Source organism: Ictalurus furcatus, chromosome 17 (genome assembly GCF_023375685.1).
Source record: "Ictalurus furcatus strain D&B chromosome 17, Billie_1.0, whole genome shotgun sequence".
Taxonomy (NCBI): Eukaryota; Metazoa; Chordata; class Actinopteri; order Siluriformes; family Ictaluridae; genus Ictalurus; species Ictalurus furcatus.
Window position 1 is genome coordinate 15,130,075 of NC_071271.1, and position 25,732 is coordinate 15,155,806.

The window sequence follows — 25,732 nt, forward strand, 5'->3', positions numbered from 1 at the left end:
ATCTTAAGCATGAAGTAAGACAGTCACATCACTGCAAATCGCATTTTGAGCCAATGGATGTGCGCAAGAAGTAGGCTGCACGCGAAGCGCATGATTTACCAGGAAAAGCGTGAATGAGTACACTAATTGTTTATTCGCCCAAATATCGGAGTAAATTTCCCCAATTTTGGCAGGCAAGACCACAATTTTGCCCACACTAGAGGCTTTGTTCATACTGGCCCTGGTTTGAAGTTTAGCAGGCTAACTTTCTTATAACCTACTATGGCTGCAAGGTTATGGCCAAAATGATAATCATGATTATTTTGATCAATACTTAGATCATGATTATTAATTGAATTTAGTGACAACATATTTTTATTGCACTTTCACATCTAAATAAACAGACCGCTGCTTTCACCTCCATGTTGTTCTACATTTCTGCTAATGTACAAATCTGTGCATCAAATTAGACTGGTCCTTAAAGTGCATCATCTCGTAGAAGCAAAATATAAATAAAATTGTACCCAAAATATAGCATAAGTAAAAATAAAAATACCATCAACCAAGTGAAAATATGCAATCCAATATAACAATATGCAACCAAATGAAAAGATTTCAGGCCTATGCAGAAAAGGCAATAACAGTGTTTACAGGAGGAGAGACGCAGCCAAATCACCCAATAGAGCGGTGCAGGGATGACGTCATTGGATTGACAAAAACCCAATAGGATTTTCCCATAGGCTTTAGGATTATTGTAAAAAAAAAAAAAAAAAAAAAAAAAAAGCACTGTGGTCAACAAAAGTTTACAATACTAACACATTTTGTCCATCAAGATTTTCACAAAGGAACACAACGTTTATGAATTTTGAAGCCTAAAAACAATCGCCAGAAATAAACAGCTAACCATATTATTATTATTATTATAAACGAACTACACCACGGTCGCTTGACTTTAATGTCACAATCACCAAGCTTCCGATAACTTTTCCAAACTTGATTTAATACATTTTGCATAATGCGGATTTACTCTGTGGATGAATCTTCATCCACTGTTTTTTTGGGGAATTGTGCACAGCATACCCGAACCAGTTTATCTGCAAAGTTTTTTCCTGTTCGGCGTGATGACGTTTAATGTCCTGACAACGTCTGTAGTCCCATTTAGCAACATGTTAGTGTCATGATTTCCCCTTGCGCAAGCGCTGGAGCTCGCATCGTGCGCTGAAGTGTTAAAATGCTAACTCGTTTCCAGGTTTTGGCGTACAAAATGACGTCATCCCTGCACCACTCTGGTGACTGGCTGTAAGTTTAGAAAGCGCTTGATTTGATATGCAGCGGAATTTTCTATGAGTGGTGGACAAAATTTAAACGTCATTATCGCAGTCGATCATGTTCATGTAATCGTGGGCAGTCAAAATCATAATTGAGCTCAATATTCGATTAATTGTGCAGTCCTATAACCTACTATAAATTTGTTTGCTTCATATCCCACAGACAGTTGCGTGTAAATCCATCTTTCAGTCTTCAGCATTTCTCAGTATTTCTGATGTATCTGATTTTAAAGATGTGACCCCCACACATGATCCACCTATTACACATTAACATGTCATAACCTAATTCTGAGGTTAAGCCTAACCCTTTGTATGCGAGTCCCATTTTACAGCCACACTGAGGCATTTGAAGAGCTACCCTTACCTGAATTACTGCTTATCATAATTGTTTGCAAAATGATGGAAACAATGCTCGAAATATGTATTGTTGACATTTAAAAGTGACTCAGATGAAAAATATTTATAGAGACTTCAAAACAAATCGACTGGTTAATGAATCAGAATTTAATTTAAACCTTACGGTCTCAGTTTAAATCACTATCAAGCATTATTTGCATTCTAAACTAATGATAGGACCTCTTTTAGAGAACATAACTGAATCACAGAGAGACACTGTAGAGCAGTGCAAGAAAGTAAAATGGCGTCATTTTGTAACATCTCCTTCATATACAGGGATTGTTCCTCTTGGGTAGCCAGCCATCTCTACTCCTTTCCAGCTCTGAAAAGTGATAACAGGTCTTTCCAACTTAAGTATTGTTGGAAAGCTAAAGGAAACAGTTACTAATGAATTTGTGTGATTCCATCATTTTGTTCAGTGTTAAGCAGTTGGTTATGAAGTGTTTTCAGAGGAAAATACATCTGGTATAATTTGGACATGCAAAATAAAAACTACTGGAATGTCTTATCTCTTGGTAGTGTACATGTCAGAGGAATGCGTGTGCATCCTTAAATGAGAGGTGTATGTACTAAAGCTGGCGTGTGTATCTGCCTTGCTGTATTGAACATGAATGAGAGACTGTGTTGCGGGGGGGTGATTTTGTGTTCCTGATGGTATGTCAAGAATAGTAACATGCTACAAATTTCACCTGGCCATCATCCAGTTCTGCTAGTCGGGTGAGAAGAGCCTGTTGCTATAGGCAACAGCACAGGACACATCGATTGCCATTCTCAATAAAGAATAGGACTGCAATCTCACCCTTCCTCCACTTTCTGTTTCAGAGAGAAATTCCTCTGCAGATGCAGTATTTCCCAACTGAGGGCCACATTGACAAGATGTACTTCCCCTACTATGGCAAGAAAGCACATGTGAGTATCATAACAGAATTAAAAATGCCAATGCTGGAATGGAAATTAGCCCTGTTAACTGTAATGAGGGTAATATCCGTAATTCTACAGCAGAATTTTCCTACCACTAGATCAGGAATGGTCACACTACAGCCAGCAGGTCAGACTTTTAGGACCCTTAAGTGAAAAGTAAATTTCTCAATATTTACAATTTTCATATTTTATTATTTCCTTGTTGTCATTTAATTTCATTGTTCATATGCTGTATTGCACAAAAAAACAACAGTTTCATTCTGGAGGAAATTGGAAGAATTGCTATTGTGTATACTATATACAAATATACAATATTATGAGAAAACCTGTGTCAAGTTGTCAGTAAATGCAGGGTTCAATAAAGAACGAACTGTGTCGTTACTTTTTTACTTTTAAAGCTGTCTCACTCTGCATTTTTCTATCCAACATGCTAACTATATCAGCAATGTGTCGCCTGAGGATTAGGCTAATAGACTTCTAGACTAGAGCTAGTTTACAGGCTCTGAAAGTTTTCTTTTTGGGACTTTCTACCATCCCCTGTTTGTCTTAACCATTTACAATATACCCAAGTATAATATCTGTGATATTTATCAGTACTCACATGCAAGATACCTGGAAACATGGTGGTGTTAAATCGCCAGTCAAAGATACCATCCAAATCCTCAAACTACCATTTAAAAAAACTTTTGTTGTTTTTGCATTCCCCATATTTTCTTTTGCAGACTAAATATGTGCAGCCACTGGTGGCTGTGAAGCTGCAGCTACACGAGCAGGATTATAACACACCCCTGACCATCGAGTGTAAGGTGGAGGGCTCCGACCTGCGCAACAACGACGAACGTGACAAGTTCCTGGGTCGAATCACGTTCCGCGTCCATGTGACCAAGTAGCTTGGATTGCTCACTGGAGCTGCACGATGTCCATCACTCGCATCCCAGTCCCCCTACCCGTTCTCCTTACACACACTTGCGTGAGGTAGCCCCTCGCTCCTCCCATGTCACACTACCTTCTGAACACCTTAAGGGAGCTTGACATTTATCTGTACTGTACTCTGAAGGTAGGTTCAGAATGGTGCAATGGGCTGCTCATATAGCAATGTGTGTGTGTGTGTGTGTGTGTGTGTGTGTGTGTGTGTGTTATTTATATATATATATATATATATATATATATATATATATATATATATATATATAATATAATATAATATAATATAATATAATATATTTAGATTTCAAATTAACACCTTTTCCCTTCTACCCACAAACCCCTTCACTGGAAAGATTAATACAAGTAAGTGCACATTCAGTCGCCTTCAAACCATCTCTGTAAGACACAATGCTAGTGACATCGTGCAGGAAGCAGGGACCTGTAAATAGACGTGTCGGAGCATAGAGTTGTATGTCTATTCCCTCTTATAGTGCTGTGCAGCCTGCTGTGTGTGTGAGTGAGTGAGAGAGAGAGAGACAGAGAGTGTATGTATGTATGTGTATGCGAGTGCCATAATGTGAAGTCTATATGTATATATTTAATGGATTTTAGACACCTTTTTTTTCTGTATCATCACTCTCACTATGTCTGACTGCTGTAAGTAATCAAGGTTATGATATTATATATGTAATAAGAATTGTAATTTAAGATTTTGGAGAAAGAAAATGTTATTAAGTGGGGGTGGGGTGGGACACCCAAAAAAAAAGTCTATCCACCTCGTTTTTCGAATCCATCCTCCGTTCAAGGGAAGTGATTTTTTAAAACCTCTGCAGAAACTGTACTTTGTGCAGATGCCTTAAGATCTGTATGGAAACAACTTCAAATAAAGGAGATTTTAAACATGGACACAGTTTGCAAGTGATTAGTTCATTACAGACTTTTGAGTTTGGTGTCTTGCCCATAGGTGGCACCAGAAAGCTCAACTCATGGGTTGCCAGGTCTTCATGACAAAGGCAGTTCCATTGGCTTCCAAAATGTTTGCTCAGCATTATAAGTCCAACACCATGACCATCACTGCAGTAGTAAAATCGTTTCTTTAAATAATCCTTCTACCAATTTAGACTAGCCATAAAAATAAATAGACCAGTTCACTTAAATACAATGTAATGTATTCATGTTATATTGTACAAAGCTAGTGTTTTGTTTTAGATTCTGAGAAGTAACTAATTTTTGATGATTAATATATTTTAATTTATCTATTCATTCATCTTCTGTAACTGCTGTTTCCTGGTCATGGTTGTGATGGATCCAGACCCTGTTCTGGGAACACTGGGTGCAGGCATGACTACACCCTGTATGGGATGTCTGTCCATCACATGCATTCAGGGACAATGTAGAAGAAGAAAGCTCTATTTGTCACATATACATTATAGCATGTTATAGCAATTTTTTCCCCCACATACCAGCATGTTAAGAAGTTGGGGTCAGAGTTCAGGATCAGCCATGATGCAGTTCCCCTGGAGCAGAGAGGGTTAAGGGCTTAAGATTTCTCAAGGGCCCAACAGTGGCAGCTTGATGGTGCTGGGGCTAGAGTAGCCAATTCACCTACTGTCATGTTTTTGGTAGGTGGGAGGAAACGGGAGAACTCGCACAGAAATGGGGAGAAAGTGCAAAATCCTGCAAAGACCTGAGCTCAGGATTGAACCAAGGACCCTGAAGCTATGAAGTGGCAACGCTACCCACTTTGCCACCTTGCTACTCTTAAGCAGATAATATCGATATAATTAGTCTAATGTATGCAAAACATAAGAAGTACAGTAGTGACCAAGTCCTGAGAAAAGAAATGTATCTGGAAACAGACTCTGCAGGTTTTTAGCCAACCACATTAGAAAATATAAAATGTTACCCCCTAGATGTTGTGTGTAGACCAAGTTGTGTTTTGTTTCACAATGTGGAAATTATTTTCAAACTTTTATTTTAATTTGAATAATTTTACCAAGGTGATTTTAGTTTTATTTATTTTCTTAATTATTGGAATTTTCCATAATTTCAGTAACAGAAATACAAAGACTAGGCTCAGTCCATGAGCAGATACTTAAAAGTAATATACAACAATATTAGCAGTTCCTTTCTATGCCAGAATGTGAGCTCACCTTCAGTGTGCGTCAAACATGCCTATGTAAACACAGCAGCCCTCCAAAAACTAACAAAAGGGAAATGTACTAAGATGATCTGTTTACTATGAATCTTTTCCTGCAAACTTTCTATTTGATTTACTATTAATCAAAAACATTCCAAAGCATTTGTTAAAGCATGTCCTGTATTTCAATGGCTTTCTATTCTTGTAGGTCTTTTAGGGTATTGTGATATAATTGAATGTGAGCAAAAACAAACAAAACTAGTGAGCACTAGGTGGTGAAACTCTAAAATGTACCAATAAATAAGTAAAATAACATCCACACTGTACATTTAGAGATTACATGTAATGTGTTTTTTTTTTAAAACAACCCCATATTCAGTTCTGTGATGCCAAAAACAAGGCTTAAGGAAATGCTTTATCATGTGCAGTGTTTGAAATTCCCTTTTAGTTTGTAATTTGCTTTTAGTCATTTAATCTCACTTTCCTCTGATAATAAGAACATTAGTGCAGAGTCAGGAGTTTACACTGCTATGCAATCAGTGGCTGATACAGTTACAATCACTGAAGGTGACCCATGTTATGAGGTTCAGGTAACATTTAGTAGTGTTGTGATAAACTGAATCAGAGTAGCACTAAAACCTTTAGCTGGGGCTTTGTTGAAAACAAGGTGAGAGCAACTCTTATCCGAAAGGCTTGTTTGCTTAAAACTTCATTCCATATACAGAAAAGAGCCTAGCTACTTTGAGGAACGCCACCAAACACACTGGAAATTAAAAAAAAAAAAAAAAAAAAAAAAAAACCTCAGCCATAAACACAGCCATGCTGAACTAGAGTGAACCTCAAGTTTGAGCTCTTTTAAACCCTTGGTATTCAAGGGCAGTTTAGGACATCTCTGTGTCCGATGGCCAGACGCAGCAGTCTAGAGTCACTAGAGGAGCAACTGCGCTGCCCTGTGTGTCTGGAGGTCTTCTCTGAGCCGCTCATGCTGCAGTGTGGCCACTCGTACTGCCGTGGCTGTGTGCGGTCTATAGACATGGATCCTCTGGGGCAGCTCCAGTGTCCTGTATGTCGCTGTGCCGTGGATGGGGACAGCCCTCCACCTAATGTGGCGCTGGCACGCATTGTGGACGCCCTACGGGAGATCAATGAACCAGGACAAGGCCCTCCAGAGACATGCAACCAACACCATAACCCCCTGAGTCTGTACTGTGAGGAAGATCAGACGCTGATCTGCGGACTGTGTGGTAGCATTGGAAGCCACAGAGCACACAAGGTCACCCCAATCAGCAGCGTCTACAGCCGAATGAAGGTAAAATAACAATGAGAATTACAGTTAATTGGAATGGCAACCATATTTTGCTAGATTTTTTTTATCTATTATTATCTTATTTGATACAATCAGTTATACACATACTGCAGTATATTGGCTGAATAATTTTCAGTAATAAGTTATCCAGGAAATTCCAGAAGTTCAACACCAATTGTGAATACATGAGGTAAGAGGATGTTAAATATATTTCCAAATTTTGCACTTTATATACAGTGGGGAAAGAATTGCAACCCCCACTGCTTCTGCAGGAGATGTACGTCTATATTAAAGATGAAACACTGTACAGAGCATAAGGCTAAATTAACAGAAAAATAATCCAAAGAAAGAACTCAAAGTATTACTATAACCCTCTTGAGCTCCAGATCTATTTTTGAAAAATATTACAACTGGGAACATCCAAAAGCTGCTCAGAGGATAGCAAAAAGGTAGTTTGGAGGTTATTATTAAGTAAATGTTTGGTGTACAATTTATTTTTTTTAAAAAATAAAAAATACATGAAGTATGTGCAATTAACTTAAAAAAAAAAAAAAATTATTTTTACTTCTACATCTTTGAAACCTAAAACACCTAATATCTTTTTAGTTAAAATAATTTTGGTATCGGTCATTAAAGTACATTTAAAAAAAAAAAAAAAAAAAGCTGTATCTGTACATTAAAGATAAAACCTTTACAGGGATTCACATTTGTCTTTGTAAAACCTACAAACATATTTGTTGCTTGTGTGCTGAGAAATAATATGAAACCGACTTCAATAAATGTAGTGAGGATTCATTGTTTCTGCTGTAATTGGATTTTCAAGGACACAGTTGAATTTCCTCTTATAATCAGTCTGCATCAAAAATACACCACAGAACACAAATGCTGGAATAAGAATATTCCTGTTATTTTCACATGGGGGGAAAAAAAGAAAAGTAATGAAAGTAAGCATGCAGCAAAGTGCATTGGAGCATTGTGCTTTTCATCTTTCCTCAGGAGGACATTTCCTGTCTGATGACTAACTTTCAGACACAGAAGAGGAAGCTGGAGGAGCAGATTTGTAAAATGGCCTACAACAAGTCTCGCATTACAGTGAGTTAACTCCATTAATCAGGGTTAGGTTTAGAACTTTCTGAATAATGACACGTGATTTCAAAACAGATGACTATATGATTTTTTTTAACCTAAAAACAATTTCTGGGTTGTGTGTAGAATGAGTCGGATGTGCTGAAATGGGTGGTCCGGAAGGAGTTTGGAGAGTTGCGACACTGTGTGGAGCTCGAGGAGGCCAGCTTCATGCAAAAGGTGGAGAACACTGCCTCTACTCTCATCGCCTCCATCCAGACCCAGGCTGATCACATGAGCCAACTGCTGGCCAAGTTCCAGGAGGCTGAAGGCACACTGGAAGCCCTGAGCAATGAGGGCCATCTGGACTTCATCACTGTGAGTGTTTTTATAAAACTGGCCATGGAGCAGTTCATAACAATCACAAAAAATGTAACAGTATCACTAATGCTCTTATTCACTATTACATCTCATGTAATATTATACTCTATATAGTCTGTGTAAGCTTTATAATATCGACATCCTTATAAAGTGTCTTTACACAATGAACTAATTCAGGCATACCTCTTCAAAGCTTATGGATATTATGTACAAGACAGATACACTATAACTAAGATGAGGAAATGTGGAGTGGTAGTTTAGGAGTTAATATTTAAGAGGTATCATGTTATCTCCTACACAACACATTATTTCACCAAATACTGATAAGACAATAGAAGCCCTAATCTAACATTTGCAGCAAAAAAAAAAACTTTTAAAAGTAATTATGTAAAAGATGAAATAAGGGTTTTAAATTTATTTTTAAGTTAATGTATTTAAAGTTTAATTTGGCATTTTATACTTTATTAAATATGTAGACTATTTGACACTATACAATTTTTAAACATCTCTTTTTCTGTAAACACCTTTATTATATGGGGGGAAATGTAATATTAATGCATTTAATAATTTTTGCTAAATTAACTACCTTCAGAAACGCATCAAGACACATCTTGTCTTGGACCAACTTGTATTTATCTGTTTTTCATTTCAGAAATATGGATCTATTGCTCCAAGGTAAGCAACATTTTCATTTAAATCTGTATGATTTTTAATAAACTTTCTCAGTAATAACACTGAATTTGAAAAAGAAAAACAAAATGTACTAAAACAATCATTGAACAGGAAGTGGATTGAGTATGTATTTTATTGTGGCTTCTCTGCAGTGATCAAAGAAATATCTTTGCTACTCTCAGAGCTGTGTGTGATGTTTCAGGTTTAGAGAGAGCCAGCAGAGAGAACAGAGGAAGGAGAGGACCTACAGCTCCATCAGCTTTAACCCAGGCTTTAATCACAGTGACATCAAAATGACTGTGTGGAAGAGATTACACAGGAGAGTTTTACCAGGTAAAAGAGTGGATTCAGTCAATGTTGCATGTAGAGCCAAGTTAAAATTCTTATGAATATTTTCTTATGTACATTGATGCTCATATTTTGGATATAATTATAGCTGTCTGAAACAATAACACAATATACACTCACTGACCACTTTAATAGGAACACCCTCCTCATACACCTGCATGTTTGTTTATGCAATTATCCAATCAGTCAATCAAGTGGCAGCAGTACAGTGCTTAAAATCATGCAGAAGTACAGTTCCCTCCGCTAATATTGGTACCCTTGGTAAATATGAGTAAAGAAGGCTGTGAAAAATTCTTTATTTTTTAACCTTTTGATCTTTTGTTAAAACAATTCACAAAAATACTCTGCTCTCATGGATATCAGACAGACTTTATATATATATATATATATATATATATATATATATATATATATATATATATATATATATATATATATATATATAAAGCTGATATCATGGATATCAGGCACAGGTTTATATATATACATATATATAAAGCTTTGTTAAATATGTGTGTCACAATTATTGGCACCCCTATGCATATGAGAAAAATATATTTGAAGTATATTCCCATTGATATTTTACATTTTTTTAGTTCTTGGAACAAAAGGTTAAACAATAAACACAATTTTTCACAGCCTTCTTTGCTCATACTTACCAAAGGTGCCAATATTAGTGGAGGACACTGTAGATCAAGAGCTTCAGTTAATGTTCACATCAAACACCAGCATGGGGAAAATGTGATCTCGGTCAGCATTTCAGAAACTGCTGATCTCCTGGGATTTTCACACACAACAGTGTTTGTTGACACAAGTGTTTACAAAGAACGGTTTCAAAAAACAAAAACAATCTAGCATTTTTGTGGACGTTAATGGGAAAGGTCAGAGAAGTATGGCCAGACCGGTTCAAGATGATAAGAAGGATATGGTATCTCAAATAACCATTCTCTACAACCGTCTTAAGCAGAATAGGATATCAGAACACACAACAGTTAAAACCATGAGGTGAATGGGCTACAACAGCAGAAGTCCACAATAGGTTAGAGTCCACTACTGTCAGCCAAGAACAGGAATCTATTGTTGAGGAACAGGAACCAGGCAATGTTTTTCCAGTGTTCAGCCTCATGAGTGGCTGATTTGATGATTGCATGAATGAACAGGGGTACATGCGTTTCTGTTAAAGTGGTTGTGAGTGTATATACGGTCATTTGTTTGATATGAACAATTTGTCAGCACTACTCTACACCATCCATCAATGGAAAGGGACCACCATAGCACCACCACTGAGCAGGTGTTATTAGAATGAATGCCCAAGATTTATACTGACATGTCATTGAGACTTCAGTACACGTCTGTATGTTGCTCTGAATAAGAGCGTCTGCTAAATGCATGAATGTGAAATGTAAATGTAGACCTGCTCTACCCTTTTCTACAGCTCCTGAATGCCTGAAGTTTGACTCTCTCACAGCTCACCCCATGCTGCAGCTCAGTGAAGACAACACCAGTGTACAGTGTGGAGTCCTCGTCAACCGCCTGCCCAACAATCCTGAGCGATTCAGCTACAGCTACTGTGTACTGGCCAACCGTGGCTTTTCCTCAGGAAAGCACTACTGGGAGGTCCAGGTGGGAGAGAAGCCAAAATGGAGGCTGGGGTTAATCAAAGGGACTGCTTGCCGTAAGAGTAAACTACCCAAGAGCCCTGAGGGGGGAGTGTGGCTGATTGGGCTGAAGGAGGGGAGGCTGTATGAGGCTTTCAGCACTCCTCGTGTCACTCTGCCCCTCATGAGTCAGCCACACCGCTTGGGGGTTTTCCTGAACTATGAAAGAGGAGAGCTGACGTTTTATAATGCGGACAGTCCTGATGAGCTCGGATTCATTTATTCTTATCAGGCTGAGCTGCAGGGGAAGGTCTACCCACTGTTTGACGTGTGCTGGCAAGAGCGTGGTGCCAACAAGCTGCCAATCTCCCTGCCACACCCACTCACTGAAGCCTACGGAGATTAGTCTAGAAGCAATTATGGCTGTGGCAACGAACCTGTATGATAGTTTTATACTGATAGTATAGTGGTACCCATAATTCTAGTGGGAAAAACTTTACAACTATTTAGAGAGAAATTATATTTCTACATTGTTTTGATAAACTACTGAAAGTTTTAAATAATTTTAATTACTGTTCCATTTCTACATTTTGTCTGCTTCATTTGTGGCAGGGAAGCCTGAAGAAGATACCACTTGACCTTCAGGCTTTAATCTCAATATCAGGCATGAGAAATTTTATAAATAGTACTGGAATATAAAAAGGGTGGATTTTTTACTTTTACTTACAAAGTGATTGACATAATACATGTAAATTATTTCATGTATTTTTGCAGTTGTTTCACTATTGTAAAAAGTTATAAATAAGATAAATAACATTTCATATGAATAAATACCTTTCTAAAACTTATTTGCCCACAATGTTTTGAATTTTTATTTTTATGTGATAAAGGATTTGTATGGGGAGAAAAGGTTTTTTTTATGTAGTGAAAATGTAAGGTTATATTTAAGATGTATATAATTATTCAGTTATAGGGTATTTAGTTATTTAAGGGCAGTGGTAGCTCAGTGGTTAAGACGTTGGGCTTCTGATCAGAACCCCAGCGCTGCCACTGTTGGGCCCTTAACCAAGGCCCTTAACCCCCAACTGCTCAAATGTATAAATGAGATAAATGTAAGTTGCTCTGGATAAGAGTGTCTGACAGATGCCATAAATGAGAATGTTATAACTACCTTCACGGACTGAGATATATTACATTAAACATTATTTTTTAAATACAGTTATGTAAGTATAAGTTCTATTGTTATAAGTTTCATAATTATATGTAGGTTAAAAATAGCCTGAACAACAAGCTAAAAAAAACTTTTTTGTAAACCATTAACATTTTTTTTTTTTTTTGCAATCACACAAATTTAATAGGATTTTAAGCAGAAGGGTAAATGTTAGAGGTTAGCACATTCGCCTCACATGGCTAGAGTTGGGGTTTCGATTCTCACGGGGAAAACATGCTTGAAGTTTGCATGTTTTCCCCGTGCTGCGGGGGTTTCCTCCAGGTACTCCAGTTCCTCCCCCAGTCCAAAGACATGCATTGTAGGCTGATTGGCATGTTCAAAGTGTATGAATGGGTGTGTAAATGTGTATGTGATTGTACCCTGCGATGGGTTGGCACCCCGGCCAGGGTGTACCCCGCCTTGTGCCCCATGCTCCCTGAGATGGGCTCCAGGTTCCCCGCGACCCTGTAGGATAAGCGGTATAGAAGATGGATGGATAAATGACGTCATCTAAACAGCACTGGCTGTATTTGACCACTAGATGGCAGTGTTGGTGTTTCTACATCTAACACATGAAAATGTCTTCTTGTTACACAACCAGCTATCTCTGTACAGCATAACAAAACAGAATTTAGTTTATTCTTGAGACTAAACTCAATTATAACCTCAAAAGTGAAGGCAATAAAGAAATTGCCCAAGAGACACCTCAAGTGAGAGGCAGACACATTTGCTGTACACATCTGTAGATCAAAGTCATGTTCAGGTTTTTAGCTTTTCAGTAATAAATGTCTTGAATCCAAGGCACTTGAATTACTGACAGGGTGGAAATGTATGTTTGTTATTATTATTTATAACAATTAATAGGAACAAAAATAGGAAATAGGTTATTAATAGTAACAAAAAACACCCCCAGCCACTTTCACTGCACAGGATGAGTTCCCATGTCATGATACCCCTTCCCTAGTTTAAAAATGGGGTCTTCAATATTCAACAAAATGATGTACATTTCACTACTGCACAACATTACTCTCTCTCTCTCTCTAACAGGCTGTTTTGTTTTGTTGCATTAGCTCCATCTGAGGTAAATAATAGAGGACTCATCTGGATGAAACAAAAGAGCAAATACAGAGCACTTCAGTGAGATGTTTCGAATAAAACGGCAATCAATATATTAACAGAACAAGTGAGACCTTTCCCCGAGGCCCAGAGCTTCCTCTGCCTTCCCCCATCTCCACCCACTCACCCACACTATGGGAATAATGGATCACTGGCCTCCAACAAGCTAGAGGAGTTGCTATGGCAATACTATGACAACGCCTCAGCCCGTCTCCTTGGTGATAGTAAGACCAGTACAGAGCATCAAAGTCATAGAAAGACATAGAAAATAAAGAGGGTGTCCATGAACATAGCATCTCTGATTAAAGAGACAATGACATGTAAAAGGGTTTTTCCCCTTTTTATGTAAGGCTAATGATTCTAGTTATACAGTTGATTGTTGTATATAAATCTGTGCCGTTTGTGATGTGACGAATAACACTTATATTCACGTTATATAGATATTTATTTCTATATCCACAGTAAGCCTGTGTCAGATTAGTTTTCCTTTAATACAGTAGCTGAATTAAATGTAATAACTACAAATTAATAAAAAATGACAGCAATTACAAACGGTCAAATATCAAAGCATGAGAAGCTCACTGAGCTTCAGGTGGACAGAGTTGGATATCTATGCAATGTGTTCTGTAAAGGGTCTGAAAAAGCAGTCCAAAACTCTGTGTTGATCTCTGATGTGAGTAAATTAGAGCTTCACTGTTTGCAAAACAAGTTGGTAGTGGGATACCAAAAATGTCAATGTTTCAGGACACCCCAGTGGTTAAGTTTGAAGAGAGCAGCTGTCAATTAACAAATATTACACTCATTTGTAGATGTGCCACCAAAGATTACATTTAAAAAATGCAGTCATTTTCATAATGTTGACCTAGGTAGCAATAAGCGTTATTAAATTAAATAGAGGTTTCGTTTTAACATAGACACCTATGACAACATTTATTTTGACAATAATTGCAATGTGTGAATAAGGCTGTGTTTGACTTGTCTCACATTTTTCGTGTGTGGATGAGTGGGTAGATGAGTGGAGGGTTAACTACTAGTGCCTTGTAGGCCTTGGGCCTATTCAAGGGGAGCTTTGCTGATGTCTGTAGACGGCCGATCAACAGTGCTATCTGTCTAGTGACCTTGTGTTCCCATCTTGTTGGAACAAGATACATAAAGAAATTGAAAAAGATGAGATCCTTTTTTGTTTTTTTCACAAGAGATGATGCTTACTAAGAAAACTCTTTCCAGACTAATTGTTGCTTAAGCACTAAAATGAGCAATAACTACATGTTGCATAAAGAATAAAACATGACAGGTTGTGTTGTTGTGTAGGAAAATAATAATTGACGAGAAGTGTCCTCAGTTACTGTTAATGCTACGCCTTGACGTGTTTCTTCTTCTTCTTCTTCTTCTTATACCACAGCAAATTGGCAATGATTATGATCTATTTATGGCCATGGTTAAAGTTTTAACATTGACAATATTCGACATCGAACTGTCTGTGTGTCTTCATTCTGTAGCAGTACACAATTGTTTCTCTATTTAAACAGTGTTAAGTTTAAGTATTACTTAAACATTTAATGAAGTAGGTATGTCTGAAAATAAACCTAGCTATATAGCTTATGCTTGGACATGCAGACTTGATCAGGCATGTCACCAATATACACCCATTCGCCATAAGCATGTCTATTAGAAAAAAAATAGCTGATTAACGATTAACGAGAAATGGCAGGAATATAAAGTGTTAAACATTAGCAGTTTGGTTGGGTTGATCTGCTACCAGCAGAAGCAGGCTCACAGTACATAATGTCCTGGCCCAACATCAACATATTTTGATCAAATAAGTCTATTCAGTGTCACTGGATTCCCTGTTGTCGCTTCTAACCTGGGCTGGGGATAACTTCCATGGTCTCTATGTGAACTAAAGTAAAGAATCAACCTGCTAAAAGTTGGGACACAGTTTGGAGACAGTTCCCCTTTTTCTTAGCATGAACTGGTTTTACAGGCCTGCTTGATGATATACAACAGTGTGTTTCATTACTCCATAAATTATTGACTTGAATGCATGTCAGTGTAATTTATAGCTTCTCTTAGTGATTCTATTTAGCAGTGACCAGCTGGAGTGGAGATGATATAAGGTCAGACTGGGTTGGTCAGGAAGGAGTGTTATTAACTAAAAATTTCACCATGTCATCGTTGTTTATATAATGGCCTTAAAGTGTTTCCAAAAAAAGATTCTGCTTCACTTATTCCAAGTCCAATCAGTTTGTCCTTGTTCAGAAGGAGAGCCAATTGACGCAAATTAATCTATGTCTTGGTGCAGATCCAGCTTCCCACTCTGCTGCACGGAGCAGGCGGAGCTTACACTGCAGAGTATTATTTACATCAAGGGTGTCAAACTCAGATCCTGAAGGGCCTCAGTCCTCTTTGTCCTTTTTGAATGTGGGAAATATAAACTACCTGCACATCTCTATTCTAATGATATCAGCAAATCTGTTCTGTGGGGAAATTTTCCCCCTGTCTTCCCTTGTCTTTGTTTTAGACACCTCCATTTGCCTACTTGACCCTATGTATCACTGTGATGACATATATTATAGCAAAGCAAGGTAATTGTTCTTGTGAAATCTGGACAAACGTGCAAATGATCAGCAAAAGGCAGCTGCAACACAGTAAATTCTTAATCAGTTAAAGCCTCTCACAAAAAGTCACACACACACACATTCATACATATATATATCGGGGGTCGGGGCTCCTCTGGTTTTCTCCCCCAATTTTAAGACATACGCTGTAGGCTAATTGGCATTTCCAAATTACCCACAGTGTGTGAATGTGTCTGCGGTTGTGCCCTGTGATGGGTTGGCACCCTGTCCGGGGTGTCCCACACCCTGTGCACAGAATTCCCTGGGATAGGCTCCAGGCTCCCCCATAACCCTGTGTAGGATAAGTGGTACAGAAATTGGATGGATGGATGGTTTTGGTGCCAATTTCATTTGTAGACAGAAAACAGAAAAAAAAACATTAGAAAAATCAGTTGTCCATGTACAGATTTGTGTGGTAGTGCAAAAAGAAAAACAGGGTGTTACAAGTGCACTTAATCTACCCTGTTAGAATAGAACACCAATAAAGCCAATACACCATGATCAGCAAAAGCCATTGCCACTTTGGTCATGGCCAAAAGCCACAATGCCATTATCCATCCATCCATCCATCTTCTACCCTTACTCCTTTCCAGGGTCACAGGGAACCTGGAGCCTATCCCAGGAAGCATGGGGCACAAGGCGGGGTACACCCTGGACAGGGTGCCAATCCATCACAGGGCAGAATCACATACACACTCACACACCCATTCATACACTACGGACACTTTAGACACGCCAATCAACCTACCATGCATGTCTTTGGACTGGGGGAGGAAACCGGAGTACCTGGAGGAAACCCCCGCAGCACGGGGAGAACATGCAAACTCCGCACAACAATGCCATTATGTTTCTGTTTAATAAAACAATAGATGTTCTGCAAATGCAACCTTGTCTCTGTGTCACCCCCTGGTGTACTCTTCTGCCCCTCCTCTTATAGTCTCATGTCTAAAAGTCTGGACACTGAATGTCAACAAAATATTTGACAAGTGAATATCCTGTTCTCCAGTTAACAGTTATCATTTATATTTAAATAGATTGCACTTCTTGGTTATGTTTGCAAAGTGTGGCTTCAGGTATAATATTATGTCCTTCACAAGGATTCTCCACCTGACGCACGTGTTGCGTGTTCTGTACACAGACGCATGAGAGAGAGAGAGAGAGAGAGAGAGAAGGGAGGGGTGAGAGAGGAGGACAGAGGGAAGAGTCTGCAGGCTGATCGCAGTCTACTACAGTGATCAGCCTATGTTGTATGTTGCTAAACCGCGCTCAAAGACGGAAGCGGTAGAAGACGAAGACGCGCTTGCTCGTCGCATGTTCATTACCTTCCGAGAGGTAACCGCTTCGTCTCTCTCTCTCTCTGAAATGGAAATTGTTTGTAATCAGCTGTGTGCGTGTCAGTAAGGGTTTAAACAGGGGGTGCACCTTTGTTTCAGCTCCGTTGGGAGAGGAGAGATGGCTTAGCACGCCGGGGTCAGTCCCACATGCACGCAGAGGTGGAGTGAGTGAAGTGCTCGCCTCCTCGCCTCTCCCCGGATCTCTGTCTGCACGATGAGCGTGGCTCTGCAGGATCTGCGGAATAACGTAAGTGCAGAATGATACTGTCCAGATGTTCCCCTCTCCGTATCGCCCGTGTTGCCCTTACTGAATAAAAGGATCAGATAGAAATCGGCGTGACCTTCTCTAATCAACCTCAGACGCTTCGGTGTTTGTAAACATAAAGGAAATGCTGCAGATATGAAGACAGGCTAGCCATTTGCATAGCATAGCGTTCATGTTTTTCCACCCCTGTCTGCGCTACATGCTTACGTGATTAGGCTGTAAATAACTTCGATCTGAACATGTACTTTCTTTCTTTCTTTGATGCCATGCATCGTGTCTGGGCTGCAGTGGTTTTGCTGAAACCTTTGTTTATGCCTCGGAGCGCGGAAAGAAAACAAAGTCACTGTCCAGATTTGCCAGCATGAATATGTAATGTTTGTAATTACACCCTGGCTGTGTTCTGGCATTGCACACGGGACAAATGAACCTATAAACTCGATAACTTGTTGCTCGTTGAACGAGTCGCAGCACGTTGACTGAGCGGCGCTGTCTGTGTTGTGCTCGCGCCTCGAGTCCTACTACAGCGCGCGCTTCTTATTGGCTGTTGAGCAGAAGACACGCCAATTGAAGTAGAAAATAATTGACATATGGTATCCATGGCGACAAGTTCTGGGCGAGGTCTGTTCGAACAGACGCCGCATACTAATATTGTCCAAAATGTTTATTATTAGATGTATTAAACAGATGACTATTTTTGAAATGAATTAGGCACTATCTGATCACTCCCTCCCCGTGACCTCTGTCCTCTTCTATCTTCACCTTATCAAAAATGTCCTACTCTAGCGCGCAGTTATATGGCTTCAAAACAATACCGGAAGTAGCCTTTTTTGCCTAGGTTATTACTATGACATCTATGGTATCATACTGTGGTAACGCTATGATTTTAAAAAATGCCACCAGCATTAAACGATATGAAAACATTTAAGTGCAAAATTGAAGTTCGCGTGCGCATTGCTCGCTAGCACACACCTGAGCGGATAATGATGCTGATTTTAACCCTCTGACAACAGTAAACACTGTTTTTATTAATATCTTCCCTGTTTTGGAGTATTTTATTTTTTTTTTAATCTAAGCTTAGCCTCTCCAAACTATTTCCAGTCTACATGTTTAATATTCACGGCTTTACATGATATTACGTAAAATATCCATAACTAATGAACTGAACGGAAGTGATAAACATGGCGGACAGAACACAAGTTTACTTCCACCTGTAGCTAATACCATGCGGACGCGCCACACGCACAGCTAACACAGTTAAGCTGCCCTCTAGATTTAGTTTTTAAATCTAAAGTCACTTTTGTTGGCAATATATATTTTTTAAGCACCGAGGTTGCGAGAGTCAGGAGCATACTCCCTGCTGTAAAGAACAGAAACCCCTCAAATAACTTGTAATTGTTTAAATGGTAATGATGGGAATTGTATTGGTTTTAAAGGAAACTATAATGGGTATTTACTGGTAATTTGTTACCTTCTGTTGGTGGCATGTTATGTCTAGTGGATACCATTAAGGACCAGTAATGGTTTAAATGATTACCTGATGATTTGTAATGGCATTTGTAGTGGAAACCATCAGAATTTCTGTGATGACTTCTGTTTTTTTGTAGGGGGGGAGGTTTCAGCAGGGCTCTGAAAGTGTGTACTTGTTCAGGGCAAATCTTTGTACTTTGATGATTGAAACTTGAGGGATTTGTTTTTGTTATAAAATATGAGTTATTTTTATGACTTGTCATAACTAATAGGATTATACTGTGTTCCATACGACTGGAGCTTTTTAATAGCCCTTAATTTTGTAAATGTTTGGTTTTGGTAAATATTCCCGGATGCTGCCCAAATGAACATGCCATGTTTGTCATTTGTAGCTAAGAAGCGGATGAGTCCATGCAGTACACCAATTAGCTTAATGTCCATATAGCCACAGGGACATTTCATGCTTTGCTTCATTATCTGCATGGCCTGGATCATTGAGGGGACAGGGAAGATGGTTTGTTGTTTCTCCAAAGTAAGCCAAAGAAATGAAGGCAAAACTACTTCTCACAAATGAAATTCGATGTAGGTTGCAACATGTAGTCTGTAATTGTTTTTGCTTTGTTCAGCATGTAGGCAGTCACCAAAATAATGGTCATGCATTTCACATATAACCGGTTTGTTTGAGTCTGTCTAGAGTTTAACCCTTAATGTACTCCAGTAAGAATGTATGCAAACAGTTGAATAATTTCACAGCCAATTGCCAAAGTAATGTAATTCTTGTGTCCGTGCTTACATTGCTCCTCTTTACACCAGGATATACAGTATGCAATGTTACCCTGTTAAGATCACGTGTAGTCTATTACTTAAAAGTGTTCTTGTTATGGCTTTTACAGGTAACTAGTTAAACAGAAATAAAATACACACATGCACTAATCTGTGTGATAAGTGGTTGGATTCACATGTTACATGGTAGTTGGCAAATTAACAAAGCAAGCTAGCTACTAGATGTGTACACGCACCAGAGGCACTAACAACATCTTCTACTTTCATCCAAACTTGATTTTTCTTTGTAATTTCTCTATATAAATGTAATGAGAAATCTATTCCAATTTTGTCCATCAACCAGGAAATGTGAATTAACTAATGCAGGTAGGAACCTAAGTTGTGAGTATAGAGAAATGAAGAAATATTGGAGTGCATGTGCCATAGGATTGATTTGAGTAATCATTCACGCTGGTCATTTGGATTTTTGGTTGTACAGTATTGTACCTAATTTGCATAGCATTTAATTCAAAATGTTGGTTTGTTACTTTCTGCTGTTATTGAAATCGTGGCTCCATAGATTCATGTCACACACATGTAGAAAATGAATGGTGGCTGCTTTGTCATTTGCTAGTATGAATTTTAGCTGGTATGCCAGGTTGCCCTCGAACTGACACTCACTCTCTATATGCAAATTTAAATAAGGCAGTTGTTTCTTTAAAGATAGTACACTGATGGTATTTATTAGGCTACATACAAGCTTCCTCTTAGAGTGTCAGCTATTCTTTCTTAACTACCTCTCACCTGGTGCTTTTTTTTGTGTGCTTTCTCTCTCTCTCTTTTCCTTTGGAATTTCTCCATCCTGCGCTCTCATTTCACCTCCAGTGTTTTCATTTTTTTTTAAACATATCTTTATTTCTTTATTAAATACTTTTTGTTTGTGTTTATAAGAACAAAGTCAGAAGTCATTATGTGTGTAAATCTGAAGTGAATAAAAGATACTTGCACTGGAAGTATAGGACCAAAACAAATCCTTATTTCTCCTCACAGCATGTGAATATTTTGGTTTAGAAACACAGTTAAAAATGACGAACTCCACCTTTAAAATTGCTACTTGTTTAACTGTCTTATTGGGAAGTAATGTTAAAAATAAAAAACTTGGTTTATTTTCAGGACACCCTGTACTGTCATCATACTCTGCCAACAATTCTGTTTTTTTTAATTTATTTATTTATTTATTTTAAAATCTATGGGATTCTGAACAGAAATGTGTACTTGCTTTCGTTAAGGGAGATGCATGCTGTTATACCTCCAAATTTGGCTAAAGCAAGGCACTCTAGAAAATAGCTGCCTTATGCTGTCTTTGGAATGATGCATTTGAGTCGACAAATGTTATACAGATGCCATCAGTATTTTGAAGAACTTATCCCAGTTACACATCAGTATACCATATTGTACCACAGAGCTTCTGAATGCTTGGTTCTGATTGGTCAGATGCTGTTGATTAATTTTCTATATTACTGCAACACAGAGTAGTTCAGACTGCAATTTCTGTATACATGCGCTTGTTTTAATGTGATTGTTTCTATAGTAACAGTATGGTGGACACAGTGTAAACGAATAATAAAAAAATGTATGTAACGTGTTCACATTTCTGTGAGAAGAAATTTATTTAGCATTTTTAAATGGTACAGTACTGTGCAAAAGTTTTAGGCACCCTATTTTTTTTTAGTACATTTTTTTTAGTACTTTGTTATAGATTTTTTATTTGATGACTTCTACATTATCAAGTCAGTGCAAAAAACATTAGTTTTCTAGCACAAAATTAAATGTTACAGAAAAATGCTTGTATGTCAGTAAAGAAAGCAGCATATTCTGTAAGAGAACACTTTTCAGAGAAAAAACACAATGACGTTTGCTGGGTTTTGCTGCAAAAATAAGCAAGTGCAACAGTCAAAGTCTCCAGAAGAACTGTGGATGGTTCTGCAAGAAGCTAAAACTTGCCAGCAAATTTCCTTATAAAACTGCACAAATTGTACTGAAGACTATTATTTTTATTTTTATTTTTTTGTCACACCAAACATTGACTTTGTTTCATTTACTACTGTTTACTGCTCTTAACTGTATTTTTTTTTTATGTAGAAACATTTAATTTCATTATTTTGAACGCATCTTTGCTCCACAGCATTTCTTTACATGTGCCTAAAACTTTTGCACAGTATGGGATCTCCATTGTCGGTGCTTTTGTGATATTCATAAATCTGTTCCTTTAAAAATTTCAAGAGGGAGAAAGGTGTTACTAATACATTACTAATATAATGTAAGTGATAACAGAAACTATAAATTAATAAAAAGTACAATGTTTCTTTTTTTAATTAATATAAAATTTTTATTTTTTGCAAATTACTGTGGTGCAAGGGGAATAAAAACTTCGTGACATGCTGTAATTGGAAGATGATCAACATTGTGGTGGTAACGCATCACACCACTCTGTTCTTGATTACTGTCCTATAACAGCATGCCCTGAAGTTTTTTATTCCTAATATAATGGCCTAGGGTGGACCAGTTTGTGTTTGGTGAACTGAGATACTGTCAAGTGACACGTCATATTGAATAATGCTGTGTAATCATCATCATCCTGTGTTTCCTTACAAGTCATACTACCTCTGACATTTCAAATGCACCACCCTTCTGACTTGATAACAGAACAGAATGTATCTATTTATAGTTTTTTTAATGCAAATGTCAAATCTGTCCCCCTTTCTTGCATTGATATGAGTCCTGCATCCACAACAGCGTTGTGGCGCCCACAGCCTCCAGGAGAGGAACTGGACGAATGGTCTCGGCTGTATAGCACTGCTTGGGTGTGGTGTTGTGGGAAAGAGTGCTTTTGGAGCTCTCTGGAGGTGGAGTGCTTTTTCACTCCTCGACCTCTGCCTGACCCTGGAGGGCTGCTCAGGGCTTGGGAGAGCTGGTGCATCCTGCCTAAGGGTGTGTGAGTGCAGTGAGACGGCCACACTTTCCTGTGTGTGTGTGCGCGCCTGTACATACGTGTGTCCGTTAATAAATGTGCCCAGCGGCTGGTTTCAGTCAGCGAGTTTACAGCCCAGGTTTACAGTGAAGTGAGTTGAGTTCATGTTCAAGGATGCTACTGTACTGTTGAAGATGGTGGTACTGAAAGACTTTCGATCGAACAGAAATTTGTTTATTTAAAGTGGTATAGGCTAATAGCCCCAACTCTTGGCTTCAAAGGAACTATTGTCCATTATTTGATGAGGTTTACAGTACAGTTTTCCTTTGTGCTCTTGTAAGGGTGTTTGCGTAATGCACTATATTTTCTAAGGCGTTAGACTTTGGTTAGAGTGAATTATAATGTCTACATGAGTTTACAATTGTTGCCAGGCTTTGAATTATAAACCAGTCTGCCATGATTAATGAATTCACACAAAAGTAAAGGACTGGTATGAGACCAGCATGTACACTTTGTAATTTGTTTATCTGACTGAAAGAGTGTGAACGGGAACAATGGTTTTAAAGGTAGCTATTTTTCCCCATTACAGTTTTCACAATCAAAACCTACACCATTATTGCCATACCTTTTACTGCTATAATATTTAGACTTTGTGTTCTTCAATTTCCGAATGATATTTTACCAGGACAGACCCGATCACATTTATCACAAATGTCCCATTACACAGAATGTGACATTAAAAAAATCTCATATTGAGTGGATATGGTGGAATTTACTTGAGTTTATCACCAGCAGCACTTCTCATTTCTTCTCATCTTTCTTCTTTCCCCAATTTCTTTTTCAGTTGAATCTTCTGTCTATATTGTCACGCCCCAGCATTACTCTCTGTTGTTCCTTTAGCATGGGTTGGATGTTTAGTATTCTGCTAACTCTGTACTGCACCAGCGGAGAGGGCCAAAATGAGAGACTGAGAGAATACACCCTGCTCTCAAGGTGCATTTGGATTCTGTGGTGCATGGCAGTCGTATTTGTGATTGCTGGTGCTTTTCACATGCAGTTTCAATCAAAATGATTCAAAATGTACAGACTTTCAGCTGCTTGCAATGAACAAATCAAACAAAAGCAATTGAAATAGTTCAACACAACGAATGCTTCAAATAGTTTCTTCAAATTTAACTGAAAATGCAACTTATAATGACTTCTCCAGTCTCAAAATTATTCAACCCCCTGAATAGAATCCCTCACAACAGCACAAATATGCAAAGCAGGTGTTGTCTCAAGCCTCAAGCACACCTGATGCAACTAATCAAGGGCTTCATTAGTTACACCAGGTGTGCTTGAGCTGGATCACATAAAAATGCCTGATCTGCCTAGGGGCAGAAAATTGATTAAATACCTGGATGGGGCAAAAAAAGGAAGAAAAAGGAACTTTCCGCTATTTTGATAAGTTTTGCTTTAGTTAGCTAGTAAAATGGATAGCCAAGTTACATGATGTATGACTTCACACCCTTAGTTTAAAAATATATGATGGTTAGGCTGTGCTCATGCTTGCAGTCACTGATGTACTGTATTCTGGCCTTCTGGCCCTGCTCCAGAATTGAATTGAATTGAATGGTGAATTTGTATCATAAATTCTCGTTACCCCCAAAAATGGAAATTGCACTCAATGACTCCATTCCTGGATTCGGTTTATATCTGATTACAAATTGCATTGTTTAAGATTAAGTTATGTTTTATGCTTTATCAGTAGCTATCCAATAACTTGATCAAAGCCTGACATTCACTGTGTGAGGAAATCCTACGTACCTATTGCATTTTAGACATCTTTAGATTGTTTAAGGCAAGGTTAAAAAGTAAGAAAATAAGATAATTTCCTAGTTGTTTTATTGAAATATATTTGTGTTTTCTCAAAGTTGAGGTAGCAAAGTGTTTTATAGCAGAAAACCGGAATTGTGGCCAAATTGGCAAATTTTTCAGTATTTTTCGCTGTTTGCTAAAATTCACCCACAGCAACATCCAGCAGGTTTTCCCAGATCATCTCACATGTCTGAGCTAGCTTGGCTAAATTGACTGAGAAAAACAGTTAATGTAAATAATAATAAATAAAAAAATAAGTGATGATTCTATGATATGTAACATAAAAATAACTAAAAATAAGACATCCTTAGAATGCCTACAGAGATAACACATGTAAGTCCTTCACTGAAAAACTACCACAAAGTTCTTCCTGTAATAAACTGTTTTGTTGTTTAGAAAGATGGAGAAACTCTCTCGGACCCATCCATCCTGTTCTCAGATGCTTCAGCTTTTTTTTTCTCCTTTCTTCTTTCCTTCCTTCCTTCTCTCTCTCTTCCATCGGATCCTCCCTCCTTCCTTTTCCTAACCATGTGCATTGAATGTGTTAACCTTGCTGCACAAAGAGTGACATCATTCCACCTCTCAGGGGAGAGGGAGCTTCTCTCGTTCTCGCGTTCTCTTTGTCCCGTGCATGCATTTTCTCACACACACAATTACTCCTTGCAGTACTGTTATGTTTGATAATGAAGACTGAGCAAATAAGGCAGTAGAATGAATGAATCTCAGTGGTGTAAAGACATTTATATCATTTTTATCATTCCTCATCATTCCTGAGGTACCTAACTAGCAGTATTCCTCCTGTCCTTCAAAATGATAGTGTGTTTTTTGTGTGTTCAAACTGAAGAGGATACTTTGTGACATAATGTAAATTAAATCGCTTGTGTGGTTATTGTTTTTTGAGCTGCTTGAGGGCTAGAAATATTTCTGCTGCAATACTTTTTGTGAACATTTTATGCACAGCTTTCAAATACCTGACTGCCTAGCAGGCAAAGCTGCTGTGAGCTTGTCACTCATTATGGTCAGTTTTTGCTAACACGCCTGAGAAAAATATAACAGGTCAACAGTGATGCT

General features: G+C 38.2%; 3 protein-coding genes across 3 annotated transcripts in view; all 3 read left to right on the top strand.

Moving 5' to 3' along the window:
• Nucleotides 1–3,748, top strand: part of atp1b3b (ATPase Na+/K+ transporting subunit beta 3b) — a 27,265-nt gene extending 23,517 nt beyond the window's left edge. The window contains exons 6-7 of the mRNA XM_053646735.1: nt 2,526–2,612; nt 3,347–3,748. Coding sequence (XP_053502710.1) covers nt 2,526–2,612; nt 3,347–3,514 — 255 coding nt within the window. The 3' untranslated portion in view covers nt 3,515–3,748. The remainder of the gene's footprint in view (nt 1–2,525; nt 2,613–3,346) is intronic.
• Nucleotides 3,749–6,120: 2,372 nt separating this feature from the next.
• LOC128621858 (E3 ubiquitin-protein ligase TRIM50-like) lies at nt 6,121–11,768 on the top strand. Its single transcript, XM_053647872.1, has 6 exons — nt 6,121–7,000; nt 7,994–8,089; nt 8,210–8,440; nt 9,096–9,118; nt 9,318–9,448; nt 10,899–11,768. Exons 1-6 carry the CDS (start codon nt 6,593–6,595, stop codon nt 11,465–11,467), a joined length of 1,458 nt encoding a protein of 485 aa, XP_053503847.1. The 5' UTR covers nt 6,121–6,592; the 3' UTR covers nt 11,468–11,768.
• Nucleotides 11,769–17,226: 5,458 nt separating this feature from the next.
• Nucleotides 17,227–25,732, top strand: part of ece2b (endothelin converting enzyme 2b) — a 50,798-nt gene continuing 42,292 nt past the window's right edge. The window contains exons 1-2 of the mRNA XM_053646486.1: nt 17,227–17,337; nt 17,439–17,586. Coding sequence (XP_053502461.1) covers nt 17,554–17,586 — 33 coding nt within the window. The 5' untranslated portion in view covers nt 17,227–17,337; nt 17,439–17,553. The remainder of the gene's footprint in view (nt 17,338–17,438; nt 17,587–25,732) is intronic.